The sequence below is a fragment of the Paramormyrops kingsleyae genome, chromosome 10 (assembly GCF_048594095.1).
Source record: "Paramormyrops kingsleyae isolate MSU_618 chromosome 10, PKINGS_0.4, whole genome shotgun sequence".
Taxonomy (NCBI): domain Eukaryota; kingdom Metazoa; phylum Chordata; class Actinopteri; order Osteoglossiformes; family Mormyridae; genus Paramormyrops; species Paramormyrops kingsleyae.
In genome coordinates, this window is record NC_132806.1 from 14300892 (window position 1) to 14317116 (window position 16225).

Consider the following 16225-nt stretch of genomic DNA (forward strand, 5'->3'; position numbering starts at 1 on the left):
TCTATAAATATATAAATCTTTATTTAATAATAATAATAACAATAATAATAATAATGTTTCCATTATTTTGGTTAATAATGTGTGAAATACGAAACTAAACTACATATGAAAGACAATAATATCAGTGCTTATAATTCTCCATACTGGGCTTCCAGTCCATATTAAGACAAAAAACACTTTCACTGCTCAGATAATAGTCTTATGGTTGTTTGTATGGTTTTTACTGGCTCATTATAGTAGTGGACACCTCGTTTCGTGCTGGTCATTGGGCACATCTGTCAAAGTACTGATGGTAGGCGGTTTGGAGCCTGCACACCTGGCATGGATCAGCTCAGGCTACAAGCCGATAGGGTGCCTGGCCAGGGGGGGGGGGGGCTGGCAGAGCTGAGGGGAAGCATGGCGGGTGTGGCTGTTAGTGCCAATTTGCTCATCACCTTGAACAGGTGAAAGTCCCTCCATTACGCAGCAGCCGCCGGCCTGGATGTGGCTGCACTTTACAGAGGCGACTTACAGCAGCCAACTTGAGGTCAGTTATCCACACAACTGCTTTGCAGATTCCAGTGATTCAGACATTAGGAACACGACAAAATATTTGTATAAGCATAAACACGATTTTTGGTTTCAATATGCCACTACATGAAGTAGAGAGCAGCAAAACACACACACACAAAAAAAAAATAGACTGGACTGTCAGACAGTTTTATGCTGAAGATCTAACAGCTATGACATTTATTGCTCATTTTCTCAAATGAGCATTAGCATATATTCTTGGTGACTGACAGTTTAATTGTCGCAATTTCTTGGGAAAGTGAATAATTAAGGCAACAGCATGTGAAGATTTAAAGAGATAGCACAGAGGAAATGACCACAGACAGGAGGCAGAGGGACCCCAGGGTCAAAGCCAGCCTTAAGCACAGGGACGAAGGTCATGCGCAGATACTACAGAAGGTTTCCACGTCCAGACGCTGCACAATCTGGGCCGATGCTGCTCAAATGCCCCTTATTAAAAAAACACTCGGATGTCAGCGGCTCCCAATGCTGATTAATTTCTTGCTACTACAATGTGCAGCAGTAGGTACTGCAGCTTCTGGGCACCGACTGTTGTCCTGTGTACGTGGGGCTTGCATGTCCTCCCCGGGTTCCTGTGCACCTCCCCCAGGGCACTCAGGATTACATACACTCTATATACACTTATATTATCACACCAAAGAACACGTCTTGCTATTTTGCACGCTACTTTGTATATCTTTGTATATCTGTATATAACTCTTTTATTACCTGTGTCTTGTCTTGTCACTGTCTTTCTGTTGAACTGTAGAGTTCTGTCACTACAACAAATTCCTCGTATGTGTCAACATACCTGGCAATAAAGCTTATTCTTATTCTTCTTATTAATCACACATCTTAGGTCTGCTTTTGTAAATATTGCTCAGAATGCCCAGAAGGCCCTGGCTTAGAAGAAGTCTGCATCTTGACATAACCTGCGGGACTGATGCTAATTCTGTCAGCCCACATAAATCTCTCCCATCAGGACACCATCTGTTACCATGGAAGCGTAACTCACTGTCCCTGTAGCTATAGGCACCGTCATAGTGTCTGTGTGCATGATTCCTGATGTCTTCTCCCGGAACACTAACGCCCCAGAATCTGTTGCCACTCAAAGAACTATGATGCATGAATAGGAGGAAGCCCAGCAAAGTTCACTCCGGTGTAATAAACAGCCTAGAATTTGAGAGCAGGTTTACAATACAAACGGTGCGTTAATAAAGCGACAACTCTCCTTTTGGCCTTAAATCACCCATCACCTGCGTACAGCCAGCGTCTCAGGCTGCTGTTTGCATGTGACGGCGAAAGACTGCTCCCCGATTCCACTACTTCTGCACTGTAACTCTGCTGTCTGCTTGTACAAAAACCTCCCCAAAGAGCAGTAAGCTCATTCTGAACGCATTTCATCTTGTACTGAGCCTTCACCTCTGCACTGGCTGGCCAGCATTACTTCACCCAACCAAGCCACATTCTTCCAAATATTCTGGCCTGATTAGCGATTCATAAGATGTAGATTATATATTGCAGTGTTGCTGCATTAATGTACTGCATAATGATGCTTCTCTTTCATTAGCTGCAAGGTTGTAGCCTTGGCTATTGGCCTGTTGCTGTATTGCTACATCGCTTTGTATCAGCCATACATTACCACACACACACACACACACACACACACACACAATATAGTGAGTATAATGTTGAGCAGGAAAGGTTATTCAGTTGTTGCCTCCAAGTCAGTATGTTGGATTCCCCAAGGTGGGTGTAGTTATATGGGTGGAGCAGAGTAGCGGACCACGTCATCATAATCAGGGGGTGGACTGTGGCACTCCAGGGCTTGCTCCAGGCTGGCATCGTCTGGGCTGAGGTCCAGAGGAGGTACAGGGTGCTGGGTTCGTTCTCTTTGCCCCTCATGTAGGATGGATTCCCGGCTCCTGCTCGCTGCTCTAAACCTGTAGAAAAGTCACAGTGTGAAGGACAGGGCTGGGAGAGGGAGGGGGATCCGCGGCGGCTGAGGTGGAGGGTGTGTAAGGTCACTGAGGTCCTCCAGGGTCCCAGCATGTACCACAACTCAGGGGAGGGGAGGGGGGCTGACTCATGACCTCATATCAGCACATAACTCCCCCTGGTAACTTGTAATATGTTCCTGGCGCAAGATTTACATCTTCATTTCCTTATAAGGTGGTGCTGTTTTTGATCTTGTGAAGCAGCACTCAGAGAAAAGCTGCCTTACTCGTATGGCTATGTGAACCTGGAGCGGCAGGATCCGAGCCACGGTACCACAGCCGCTGCACTGCAGGTACGCGCCGGTTCAGTTCCTACCCAACATCCAGATCCAGCCCGTACTGCCTGAGGGTGTCTCTTTCTAGTTTGCTGTTATCCAGTCACACTTCCTTCCCACTTTTGTTGTCTGTCCTTGTGTTGTCCTTGGGAACTAAGCCCCACGCCCCTTTCCCAACAGTCCATAATCTCCCCGTTTCTCTCCTTGGTCTGCCTGGAGCGAGACCGGCAGTCTGCTCAGGTTTTTGGGAATCTCATGGGGCAGTGACGGTTGTCTAGTGATTGTGAGGAATGTGAATATTCACCAGTGGGCAAACGGTCACATCTGCACTCAGGACTGTGGGAGAGTGTTGGGGGAGGAGAGCCCTCCGATGCCGGGCTGTCCGAGACGAGTCTGAGGTCAGATTAAAATCACTTACGCCAGGGCTGTGATGCTTGATGGCCGGCCGAGAACTGATCTGGCCCAGCCTGGCCGTAGCATAGCAGTGTCGTCAGGTGACAGGATCATGCCGCTGCCCGACTGCACTCCCTGGGGAATCAAACATGACATTATTTTGTCTCCAGTTGATGATGTCACATGTCACTGATGCCTGGCTGGCCATTTTGATTTATTCACTGTACAAAGCAATTCTCTTCTGCAGCTTGACTGTGGGAAATGAAACAGTGTGACACCAGGCCGTGAGGTAGTGCAGTAACCGAAGAACGGCTTGTGATGAAACACTTGCAAGCCCCACGCACCATCAATGCAATCAATTGTGTGTGACTGTATGTGTGTGTGACTGTGTGTATGTGTGTGTGTGACTTTGTGTGCGTGACTGTGTGTGTGTGTATGTGTGTGTCTGCGTGACTATGTGTGTGTATGTGTGTGTGTGACTTTGTGTGCGTGACTGTGTGTGTGTGTATGTGTGTGTCTGCGTGACTATGTGTGTGTGTGTGTGTGTGTGTGTAGTGGGCCAGGATCCCTTCACCTCCTGATTCTGGTCCAGCTTCTCCTCCATGGTCACCTGATAGATGCTCTTCACAATGCTAGGGATGACGTCGTCATTCCTGAAGGGGATATCAATGGCTTCAGAATGCGACACTCACTTCTATGGGAAAAATGCTAACGCTAACTATGACAACCTTAACCCCACCCTGCCCTACGATGCCCTAACCTTAACCATAAGTAACCAAACAAAATACAAGAGTTTTTGCATTTTTAGTTTTTTCATAGCAGTCACCTATTTTTATAAAATAGAGTTTTCCCTTATGGGGACCAGGAAACCAGTCCCCATAAGGATAAAAAATGGATATTTATCACGTTATGGGGACATTGTGTCCCCATAAGGATAGGTATACCCGCTCGCACACACACAGACACACACACATGCACACACACAGTTCGATGAACTGGCATCTCCAACTTACTCCCCTTCTACTGAAAGCAGTATCACACATTCTTTTACTTCATCATGTGCCAGGTGAAAGGAAAGTATGCCAGGCCTTACCAGGTACCCCCGGAATCCCCCTGCACAGGGGTACTGCGGGGCTCCGTATCTCTGCTCAGCAGGCCTGTGTTCATGGGGATATAGTGCTTACCCTCCTGTAGATGACAGAACAGGGATTGTTAGTGTCTCCCCATGTGTCACTGTGCCCCCTATCTGCTTGGAGGTTACTCTGCCGTTTATGCAGGTAGGTTGCTTTGGTAGCTGTTTGTGTTTCCGGCTGAGAATGACCATCCGCTCAGTCCTTCTCCTCTGGTTGTCCTGGCTTGTTCCAGCGAACAGTGGGCAGTAATCTCTCACGAATGACTCACTTCTCTGAAGCCTGACAGTACGCTTTGACACAGACATTCAGCAAAAAACTCCTCTCAGCAGCTTGTGGTGTGGAAGTCGGGAGGACTTGGATGCACCCAAAGTTACGCAGTGCAAAGGGGCCAAACCACAGATCAGCAAGGACATTCAGGGCAGCTGAAGCTAATGACCAATGTGGTGCGGACACATAACCACACGCACGCTTCCAATGACCGCCCACAACAGCATCCATATGTAAAACTATAATCTGAGCGAATGGCCCAAAATACTCACAGAGTTTTTCCAGAATATAAGTCTTTGGTTACAAGGCATAGTCAATAACAGCTACAGAAGTCCTGCATCTGGACAGGGTTTATGTTAGGAGATAGGAGATTAGCTCACAATGGTGGTGGTCCCTGGTGGCCTGGGCAGCCCAGCCCTCTTGTGGGAAGCATTAGATCTTATGATTGCTCTGCAAGGTGGTATAAAGCCCAGGAGAGGCCATTTTGCAGGAGCAGCAGCAGCCTGACACTGTTCCCTTATGGTAGGGAAACAGCCACCAGAGTGAACAAAGTCACGAGGTTTCATGAGCACTAAGGTGAAGTCAGATGCCTGCCATGGCCTCACCAATCAAAGGCCAATCATCTAAACATCCCTCAGCTTTTATGGGAAGTTCTGGGACTCAAAGCATGAAATAGATTTCCATCCATCAAGGTACAGACTTTTCTTTATGTTCCATTATACATGGTTGCCAGTGGTGGAATGTAATGAAGTATTTGTACTTTGTTACTGTACTTAAGTACATTTTTACGTATCTGTACTTTACTTAAGTAAAAATAATAATGCATACTTTTTATTTTACTCCATTACATTTTGCGGCAGTTATCTGTACTTTCTACTCCACTACATTTCTACAATTTATGTCATTAGTTGTTACATTTTATGAACACAATTTCCTCAAAATCTTGCATGAAAAAATAGTTAGCCTGTTGTGTTCTGGTGTTGTTTGCCATTTCCTACCAATCAGGTGGCTTTATTATCTCCAATGATGTCAGAGCGCGCGTCAATTAGCAACACGAGCTGGTAGACTGGCTTGATTTCAAGAAGACGAGACATTCAACATGGACCCAGAGCCAATACACATATACTGTATAGTTGTTTGTAATTATTATGAGCAATGACATCGGTAGAGGTGTAAGTCAGTATATCTACTATTCTTTTACAAAATGGCACACCCCAGACGTTGAGACAAACCACTGTGTACTTTTACTTAAAAAAATACTTTAAAGTAAATTTAAAAGTAAGTACTTAGTACTTTCACTTAAGTAAGATTGTTGATGTAGCACTTCTACTTTTACTTGAGTACATATTTTGCAGGATATTTGTACTTTTACTTAAGTACTAAGCTTCAGTACTTCCTCCACCACTGATGGTTGCAAGTAGGACTGAAGCTGATCTGAGGGCAAAGGGTGACCCTCCCCGTTTTAGGGTTACGGTTAGCGTATCAGGGGGGCCCTACTCAGTACAGCGGTGCCTGCGGTTCACGAACACAATCCGTTCCGGGAAAGTGGTAGTGAACCGATTTGTACGCGAACCAAGGCAATTTTCCCCATAAGAAAGCACTGAAATTAATTCTTTCACAAGCCTACGAAATAATGATTTTTGTAAATAAATTTTCTATTTTTTTTTGTAAAAACATTAAAGAAAAACACAATATAGTGTGGTGACGGGTGGACCGAGGCATTTTGGGAGCAGAGAGAGACATGGAGACTTGCCGGGGAAATCAGGCTCTTTATTAACAGTCCTAAGCCCTTGTATTATTGTTGTTGTTAATGTTAATGTTAATGGTTGCATTCCCTATTGTCGCGTGTGTGTTTGCCCGTGTCTTATGTATTTAGCATGTGTAAATCTCCCACCGTGCGTGCATCTTGCAGTTCGGCGTCTGACAACCTTGTGTTTCCCATCTGTTTATTTGGGTTCAGTGCTCGTTGGGTGCCTGTTGTGGTCCTTCTATTTACAATTCCGTACGGGGCATGCTGGGACATGCGCCCTTCCGGTGCTACACTAGTATAAAAAAAAAAATCTGGTCAAGGAATCTGTTCGTCAACCAAATTTTGTACGCGAACCAATGCATTTTTTTCACAAAATTTTTGGTGGTGAACCAAATTGTTCGTAAGCCACAGCGTGAACCACAGGCACCACTGCATCAGGGTTACGGTTAGGGTGGCCTTACTTGCTGCACATTATCTTGAAGCAGGTCCCCCAGTCGTTCCACCAGCTGTGTGAAGGTGGGCCTTTGCCCAGGTTCGCTGTGCCAGCAGTCCAGCATGGTCTGGTATCTGTGGGACAGACAGGATCCTTACTGAAGTGGAACCTCATAAATAAACAGAGGTTGTAACACTTTACTCGATGGGGCACAAATACTTAGTAATGATTCAGTTACTACTGAAGTACAAATCATAAACAATCATAAACAAACATGAACAAATATTGTCGTTACTTGAGATAAAAGACGTCATGATTCATTAATGATGAACAAACATGAGATCAGTATTTCATTTGTGTTTTTCATTACTTGTCCTTTCAGTAGTTCCTTCAGTAGTACACAAAGGTTTACAGAATATAATAAATATAGTAACAAATATAGTAACTGGTTGAGATAAAACGTGTCACGATTAATTAATGATGAATTAACATGAGATCAGCAAAGATGTGGGAAAAAAAATGTATTCAGTTATGTATCGAGGTTCTTTTGTGGGGCGATTCATGTATCGGAACACTAATTCTGAAATCGTTTTTTAAAAGTAATTTATTATTTATATATGTTTGGATTCGAGGTGGAGAAACGTTGCAGTTCCTCTGTAATCCTACAGGTGGCGTGCTCTAAACTATTCCCACATTGACAGGCAGCACAGCATCCCCTGTAGTAGGAGCCAATTATTTTCTAACTTTGTTTAGCAAGAACAGGAATGACGGATGACAAAGCAGAGATTCGTGCTGCTCCTCCACAGTTTAAATTCAATGTACGGGGGAACGCTGGCTTTCAAAATTTATATAGTAAAGAGGAGTTGGACATGATCTTTGGTGTATGCAAACTTTGCCCTGTGAAAGTATTGTGGCAATATGATGAACATAAGGGCAGATATTGCTAGACATCATGCTGAGATCGACCAGGCAGCGGAGAAGCATGAAAGCTCAGTGTAGTTTGATCCACGACAGCAGCAAATGTAGGTTTTTGTTAGCATCTTATTTGTTGTAATTGAAGTTGATTCGCATTGTTTAAATGCTGCCTTTGGCTTTCTGAGGAGGAAAATCACTTGGAGTGTGCTATGCTTACTCATGTTCAATTCAGCTGTGCAGCTATCGAATAAAACTTTAGCGGTATGACTCAATGTTTTTTTTACACGTTCAAGGCTTTAAAATTCTGAAAAAGGAAAAAAGAAAAAAAAATCATATTATCAAATCGGGATGGTTCACAGAATCGCAATACATATCGAATTGGCACCTAGGTGTCCTGATAATATCATACCGTGAGGTCACTGGTGATTCCCATCCCTAGAGATCAGTACGTATATAAGACTTAGTTTGTGGTTAATACAGAAACAATAGTATAATACTGTATAATTTGTGCCCCATCAAGTAAATTATCACTCACAGGGTAACTTAGTCCAAGTCAAAGAAGCTTAAAGGCAAATCACTCTCTAGCTCAGGTCTAAGACCTGATGGTACATGACTGTGATGTAGATCAGCCGGTGCTCTTGTACCCCAGCTGCTCTTAGTATAAATCTCCACCCTGCTTACATGATCAGAGGGCCAGCTGAAGGAGGTTTGGACGAACTATCAGCTGCTCATATGGGTTTTCAAGAGCACAGCACGAAGAGCATAAACAGGGCTGATTTTTAGAAGAAATGCTGGCACATGCGGAGCAAACCGAATTCATGAGTGATCTGTTTGCTTGGCCCACAGTGCTGGGGAATCGTCGCATAAAACCACAGATGTTCTGCCACAATCCCACATTTATGCAATTATAAGGGAATGACAGTGGGATGAGATTCTCGGCTCCTTGCTGTACCATCCTCCCTTTGTACCCTTTGTCCTTCCTACCTATTTATATTCGTTATTATTGTAATATACTGAAAAAACCTTGAACCTTTAATCTATGCTATCCTAATGGTTACCCACAGTGCAAACTAAATATTTTCTTAACAGCAATAGTGGTCTTTTGGGTGGCTAATCAGCAAATCTCCTTTCATCTCATGTGTGCTAGTTCAGTCAGAGGTCATGGGTGAAAGGTCAGAGTCATAAGTTAAGGCCTTACTCATCTAAACGTTTTCACATGTTCACATACTTATTGCCACCCTGTGAAACAAGCCTATCAGCAAGGCCATCAGGCTGACTGGGCCTCCTGCTGAATGAAGCGGAATGCCATCTTTATTGTTTGCATGCCAATGTCTGGATTGCATTTAGAACATCATCTGCCTGAGGTTTTAGCTCCAAATAAAATGCTTTCCAGGAAAATGAAAAGCTGACATTTTTCCCCAGTAAGAAGGAAGCATGGCGCACAAATGGAGAGGTCTGTGAACAGCCTGTTGGTGAGGGACACGGCCGGTGTGCTATGGGGTCAAAGGTCACTGCTGCGTCCTCATGTGCCCACGCTGATGCATCTGTTCTGTTAAAGTCAGCTTCTTTCCCCAAGCCATCAGGTCGCTAAGCAACCGGTGACCTACATCTGTCCCCCCACTGCACCGTACTGCACATTGTTAATATTCCACTTCTGCATCTCAATATTCATACTCATATTCATTTTACTATTCCGTGGTATTTGTATTCTTCTCCCCATTGCATTTTTATACTGCATATTGTCTTGCACTGTCTTTAACTGTACTGCATTGCTGTCTGCCATATCCCATGATGCACCTGACCTACCTGATCCACCTGACCTCTACCCTAACTAATAAGAATAAGAATTTCACTGTGTTCCTCTGAACATATGTGGCAATAAAACCTGAAACCTGAAGGTTCTGCTCTGGTGCCCCCCTCTGTCCGGATGGCCGTACAGCCCTTCTAGTGGTCAGACATAGTCACTGCAGATGCCCCCCACCAGCTGAGAGGTTCCCCTGGAACAGCCGCCCCCCCCCCCATCTGAAAGGGCTGTTAGACCGAAGGTGATCTGAGCCGGTGGACGGGCTCGGCTTACATTTGTGGAGAGGCGTGATCCGGCGCTCGCATCCGTGTCCCCTCCTTCAGCGTGCAGCAGAACTCCTCATCGATGTGCAGGCCGGGGTAGGGGGATGCTCCTGAGCCACAGGGCGGACATGACAGGGGCGACACAGGGGGGGGAGACGACATGGGCGACACACGGGGGGGAGACGACAGGGGCGACACAGGGGGGGGAGACGACATGGGCGACACACGGGGGGGAGACGACAGGGGCGACACAGGGGGGGGAGACGACAGGGGCGACACAGGGGGGGGAGACGACATGGGCGACACACGGGGGGGAGACGACAGGGGTGACACAGGGGGGGGGAGACGACAGGGGCGACACACGGGGGGGAGACGACAGGGGCGACACACGGGGGGGAGACGACAGGGGCGACACACGGGGCGGGACACGACAGGGGCGACACAGGGGGCGGACACGACAGGGGCGACACAGGGGGGGGGAGACGACAGGGGCGACACACAGGGGGGAGACGACAGGGGCGACACAGGGGGGGGGAGACGACAGGGGCGACACACGGGGGGGAGACGACAGGGGCGACACAGGGGGGGGAGACGACAGGGGCGACACACGGGGGGGAGACATCCATATGCTTCAATGGTGGCAAACAGGGTGCCTGAGTCGCTCCCTGGAGAATATCCACCACCCGGCCTGACCTGGCCAGGACTAACTAGATGGGCATTTGGGCAAGTACCCAGGGGCTCCACATCCATGGGGGGGTGCACTATGCAGGGCAACCCCCAAGAGTCCCCCCCCATCTCATTCACGAATGTCTTTTGAGAAGCGATTCAATATCTAATATATTTAATATTATTTAATATGACTGTATATTGTTTCTTGTAACCTGGCACGCAGTCAGCAGCCTATGTAATGTTTTCTCTAACTTAGCTGCATTTTAGAATTTCATGAGCCACCAATCAGCCGTGCTCCTTTCTGACATGATGTCATACGTGCTGTTGCCCAGGGGCACTTAATACTCTTAATCGGGCCCAGATCCTGACTGATTTAGAGTGATGACAGACACTTTCATTTGAAGCTAGGAAAAAAAAAATTATCACTGGATATTTTTTTCCAAGAAGCAAAGTGTCAGCTGTAATAATGAGAGACGAGGGTCGGATACACACCTAGAGAGAAGATCTCCCACATGAGCACGCCGAAGGACCAGACGTCACTCTGCACCGTGTACAACTTGTCGAAGATGGCCTCCGGTGCCATCCACTTCAGGGGCAGCCTGACCTAAGCAGCAAAGGGACACCGACTGCGTGAGGAAGACCAACGTCAATCACCGGGACCCTCCCCAGGGGCACCTTTGTTGTGTCTGGGTCCCCTCTCAGAAAGTCACTTCGAAGCCCTCCCCTGCCCCCCCTCAGATGTTTCAAAAACTAAATAAGTAACTAGTCAGCAGAGTCAGAAGATAATAGCTAGTGAGATGGGTAGCGGAACATGCTGCTGCATCTGCTAAATAAGGAATACATTTATTGACTATTTAGTGCTGTCACTGCCCCTGCCCAGCCACATCACTTTGCTATGGCTGTCACTGCCCCTGACCGACCACATCACTGCAGTGTGGCTGTCACTGCCCCTGCCTGGCCACACCACTTTGCTATGGCTGTCACTGCCCCTGCCCGGCCACATCACTGCAGTGTGGCTGTCACTGCCCCTGCCCGGCCACATCACTTTGCTATGGCTGTCACTGCCCCTGCCCGGCCACATCACTTTGCTATGGCTGTCACTGCCCCTGCCCGGCCACATCACTTTGCTATGGCTGTCACTGCCCCTGCCCGGCCACATCACTGCAGTGTGGCTGTCACTGCCCCTGCCCAGCCACATCACTTTGCTATGGCTGTCACTGCCCGGCCACATCACTGCAGTGTGGCTGTCACTGCCCCTGCCCGGCCACATCACTGTGCTATGGCTGTCACTGCCCCTGACCGGCCACATCATTGCACTGTGGCTGTCACTGCCCCTGACCGGCCACATCACTGCACTGTGGCTGTCACTGCCCCTGACCGACCACATCACTGCACTGTGGCTGTCACTGCCCATGCTCAGGCACATCACTGCACTATGGCTGTCACTGCCCCCGACCGGCCACATCACTGCACTGTGGCCGTCACTGCCCATGCTCAGCCACATCACTGCACTATGGCTGTCACTGCCCCTGCCCGGCCACATCACTGCGCTATGGCTGTCACTGCCCCTGCTCGGCCACATCATTGGCCTATGGCTATCACTGCCCCTGCCCGGCCACATCACTGTGCTATGGCTGTCACTGCCCCTGACCGGCCACATCACTGCACTGTGGCTGTCACTGCCCATGCTCAGGCACATCACTGCACTATGGCTGTCACTGCCCCCGACCGGCCACATCACTGCACTGTGGCCGTCACTGCCCATGCTCAGCCACATCACTGCACTATGGCTGTCACTGCCCCTGCCCGGCCACATCACTGCGCTATGGCTGTCACTGCCCCTGCTCGGCCACATCATTGGCCTATGGCTATCACTGCCCCTGCCCGGACACATCATTGCGCTATGGCTGTCACTGCCCCTGCTCGGCCACATCACTGCACTATGGCTGTCACTGCCCCTGCCCGGCCACATCACTGTGCTATGGTTGTCACTGCCCCTGCTCAGCCACATCACTGTGCTATGGCTGTCACTGCCCCTGCTCGGCTACATATTTACACTATGGCTGACCAGAGTGATGAGGGTGTACAAAAGTGATCGGCAATTTTTCCTTTTGAGCTCAAAGCACACAGCGTGTGTCAGGTGGTGGCACTTTGCAAAGTCCGCCTCCAAATGATTAAATCATGATTTAAGAGCCAAGCAGGAACACTGCTCCTCATCATCATCACCACCACCACCATCATCATCATCACTGAGCACTGCTCTGCCGCCTTCCTCAGCTGGGCTCGGTTTGCTGTGCGTGTGCTTTGCAGGGGTGGCTTAGCAGATGGTAAGCAAACCATCAGTCATGCTGAGCGGCTGAGAAAGATCACATGAGCCCCCAGAAACCCCCCGACCCCCCGCAGCGGGCGGTGAACGGTAAGGCAGCATTCCAAAGATGTTAACAGCATGCTCTGCACCATCCATCACCCCGCACCAAGGCGGGTGCACTCACATCGCCCTTGCGCACGTAGTCCGGGTCTTTGTAGACGTCCCGTGCAAGACCAAAGTCGCATATTTTCACAACGTTGTTCTCTGACAGCAGGACATTCCTGGCAGCCAGATCTCTGTGGATACACTGAAAACAAGAAAAGGGTCAAACACCACAGAATCTGACCAGGAGGCTACACAGGGGCTCCATGTCCTTCCATGATGAAGGCATGACCAGCAGCAAATCTGTAAATGTCTCACTGGAATTCAATGCTGCGCAGTGCGTGTGGGATGGTATACAAATGTTAGTGAGGTAACTGCGATGCACTGCCTACATTAAGGGGATGCTGGATGCAGGGATACATTGCTACAGGCCATTAGAAGATATGAACATCAAAGGTGCCATGGAGTGAAAATCTGACTTTACCCCGGCTTAGATGAAAAAGGGAAGTTCAGTACATGGAAATGACAAACCATGAATCTGAAACACTGTTGTTCCCTCTTTCAAATTTAATTACTGAATATATAAAAGAAGGAAATGAAACAGGCTGTTTTCAGATTCTTAGACTGTTATGTAACAATCTTAACTATGGCTCCAAACGTAACATATGCCAGCCTACTTTCAAGCAGGGACTGTGAAGAACCAAGTGGAGGACGACAGCGAAAATGGCAGGATGTATGTGTAAGTATGCCATCTGAGGCTGAGGATGTCAGCACTTCCCAAGAAACTGAACTGTCAGCAGGCCAGGTTGATGATGATCTTTAACAGGTAAGTCAGGGGTATGTTTCCCAAAAGCTCCAGTTAGTAACTTACAAATTGCAAATTACGTTGCTAGCAACTGTGCTTTTGGGAAAACATCTCCTCGTCTGTACGTCCCGTAGCCTACTTTGGCTAAACAAATGCACTATATTGCCAAAAGGATTGGGTCACCCCTCCAAATCATTGAATTCAGGTGTTCCAATCACTTCCATAGCTACGGCTGTATAAAATCAAGCACCTAGGCATGCAGGCTGCTTCTACACAAACATTTGTGAAAGAATCGGTCACTGTCAGGAGCTCAGGATGCCGCCTGTGCAATAAGTCCATTCGTGAAATTTCCTCGCTACTGCATATTCCAGGGTCAACTGTTAGTGGTGTTATAACAAAGTGGAAGCAACTGGGAACAACAGCAACTCAGCCATGAAGTGGTAGGCCATGTAAAATCACAGTGTGCAGAAGTCGCCAACTGTCTGCAGAGTCAATAGCTACAGACCTACAAACTTTGTGTGGCCTTCAGATTAGCTCAAGAACAGTATGTAGAGAACTTCATGGAATGGGTTTCCATGGGTGAACAGCTGCATCCAAGCCATACATCACGAAGTGCAATGCAAAGCATCGGATGCAGTGGTGTAAAGCGCGCCGCCACTGGATTCTAGAGCAGTGGAGACATGTTCTCTGGAGTGACGAAGCATGCTTCTCTGTCTGGCAATCTGATGGACGAGTTTGGGCTTGCCGGTTGCCAGGACACCGGTACTTGCCTGACTGCATTGTGCCAAGTGTAAAGTTTGGTGGAGGGGGGATTATGGTGTGGGGTTGTTTTCCAGTGAAAGGAACTCAATGCTGCAGCATTCGAAGCCATTTTGGTCAATTTCATGCTTCCAACTTTGTGGGAACAGTATTGGGATGGCCCCTTCCTGTACAACATGACTACACACCAGTGCACAAAGCAAGGTCCATAAGGACATGGATGAGTGAGTCTGGTGTGGAGGAACTTGACTGGCCTGCACAGAGCCCTGACCTCAACCTGATAGAACACCTTTGGGATTAATTAGAGGGGAGACTGTGAGCCAGGCCTTCTTTTCCAACATCAGTGCCTGACCTCACAAATGCTCTCCTGGAAGAATGGTAAAAAATTCCCATAAACACACTCCTTAACCTTGCAGACAGCCTTTCTAGAAGAGCTGAAGCTGTTATAGCTGCAAATGGTGGGCCAACTCCATATTAAAGCCTATGTATTAAGAATGGGATGTCATTAAAGTTCATGTGTGTGTAAAGGCGGGTGTCCCAATACTTTTGGCAATATAGTGTATCTAATTGATATTGCAGTAAAAACAAAAAACCTCCAAATTTGTTACAAACACATTTACAAGCTGCTCAGCTTTCTGTTCGGATTCTTGATAAAACTTGCATGACAAAGCTGCCATCATAAAATCATCTGTTGGCTGAGATGAAAAATAATTTTGATGTTCTTGTTACAATCCTGAAAGCCAAGTTAAGATTATGCTAACATTGTGCCTAGACTGAAGTGGGACTATTACAGTTACATGTGGCAAATTGGTTCAGTGTGATCAATTGTAGTGCCTCGCCGTGAACCAGCCAATTAGAGCAGAGCTAATAAACATATTAATGAGCCCCCCAAATAAGGGAAAACAGCCCGTTTCATTCTAGGGCCAAAATCATAGGGTTTTAAATGGGCCTGTAAAACCACTTCTGGACATTTTTCGACCAAACCAAGTTCGCATTCCATGAAGACACCAGAGAACAATTTAGAAAAACAAAAAAAGAATTCTACGGCACTTTTAGCAGGGTCACGTTCTGTACGCGATAACACTGCTCTCATTTCGATGGGCAGTTTATTTCTCAATTTTCACCAAAAACAAGATGAGGGGGGAGTTCAAATCTGTGCAGACATTCAGCTCATGAAACAAGCCCGTGAGGCGGCTTTGAAAGACAGTCAGAAGTCACTTAGAGGTGGATAGTCTTGGTCCAGAAAGTAAAAACCCAAACCAAGATTTTGTTTCAACCAACCAGTTGAGCATAAAGAGTCACAATAACAGAGAACTCAACTGGTTGGTTGAAATAAAATCTTGGTCTGGATTTTTACTTTCTGGACCTGGACTATCCACCTCTGCCTTCGGTGTTGCCTAACCAGCCCCGGAGATTCGTACCTTTCGGGACGCCAGGAACTCCATGCCTTTGGCCACTTGAAAGCTGTAGGAAATGAGGTCCTCCATTGTCAGAGGCCTTCTGCTCATGTCCTCTGACTCTGTGGACACAGTATGGATGTTGTGGGGAAGTATATGCATCAGATCAGATTTTGATCTCTCGCTACAGCCAATCGGAACAGCAGGAACCATGTGGAATAACAGGGTAGACCCAACCCACACGTCCTTTATTTCGGGCAGCGGGAAATGAACGTCAGTGTTGGGGCTTCTGGTGACTCAAGGGTGCCCAAGTAAGCAGCTCATCAAACAAAACAACACACACCTAATGGGACCACTGCTGCATACAGGTCAGTCACAAAACTGGAGTCAGTCTGATTGCAATTCT

At 47.4% G+C, this 16225-nt stretch overlaps 1 protein-coding gene across 1 annotated transcript in view; it reads right to left on the reverse strand.

The window, feature by feature from the left end:
- Nucleotides 1-16225, reverse strand: part of kdrl (kinase insert domain receptor like) — a 39798-nt gene continuing 23573 nt past the window's right edge. Inside the window, exons 22-30 of the mRNA XM_023794963.2 lie at nt 15844-15941; nt 12941-13063; nt 10941-11052; nt 9790-9889; nt 6826-6931; nt 4308-4402; nt 3789-3867; nt 3240-3349; nt 1-2492 (exon numbers count right to left, since the gene is read on the reverse strand). Coding sequence (XP_023650731.2) covers nt 2309-2492; nt 3240-3349; nt 3789-3867; nt 4308-4402; nt 6826-6931; nt 9790-9889; nt 10941-11052; nt 12941-13063; nt 15844-15941 — 1007 coding nt within the window. The 3' untranslated portion in view covers nt 1-2308. The remainder of the gene's footprint in view (nt 2493-3239; nt 3350-3788; nt 3868-4307; nt 4403-6825; nt 6932-9789; nt 9890-10940; nt 11053-12940; nt 13064-15843; nt 15942-16225) is intronic.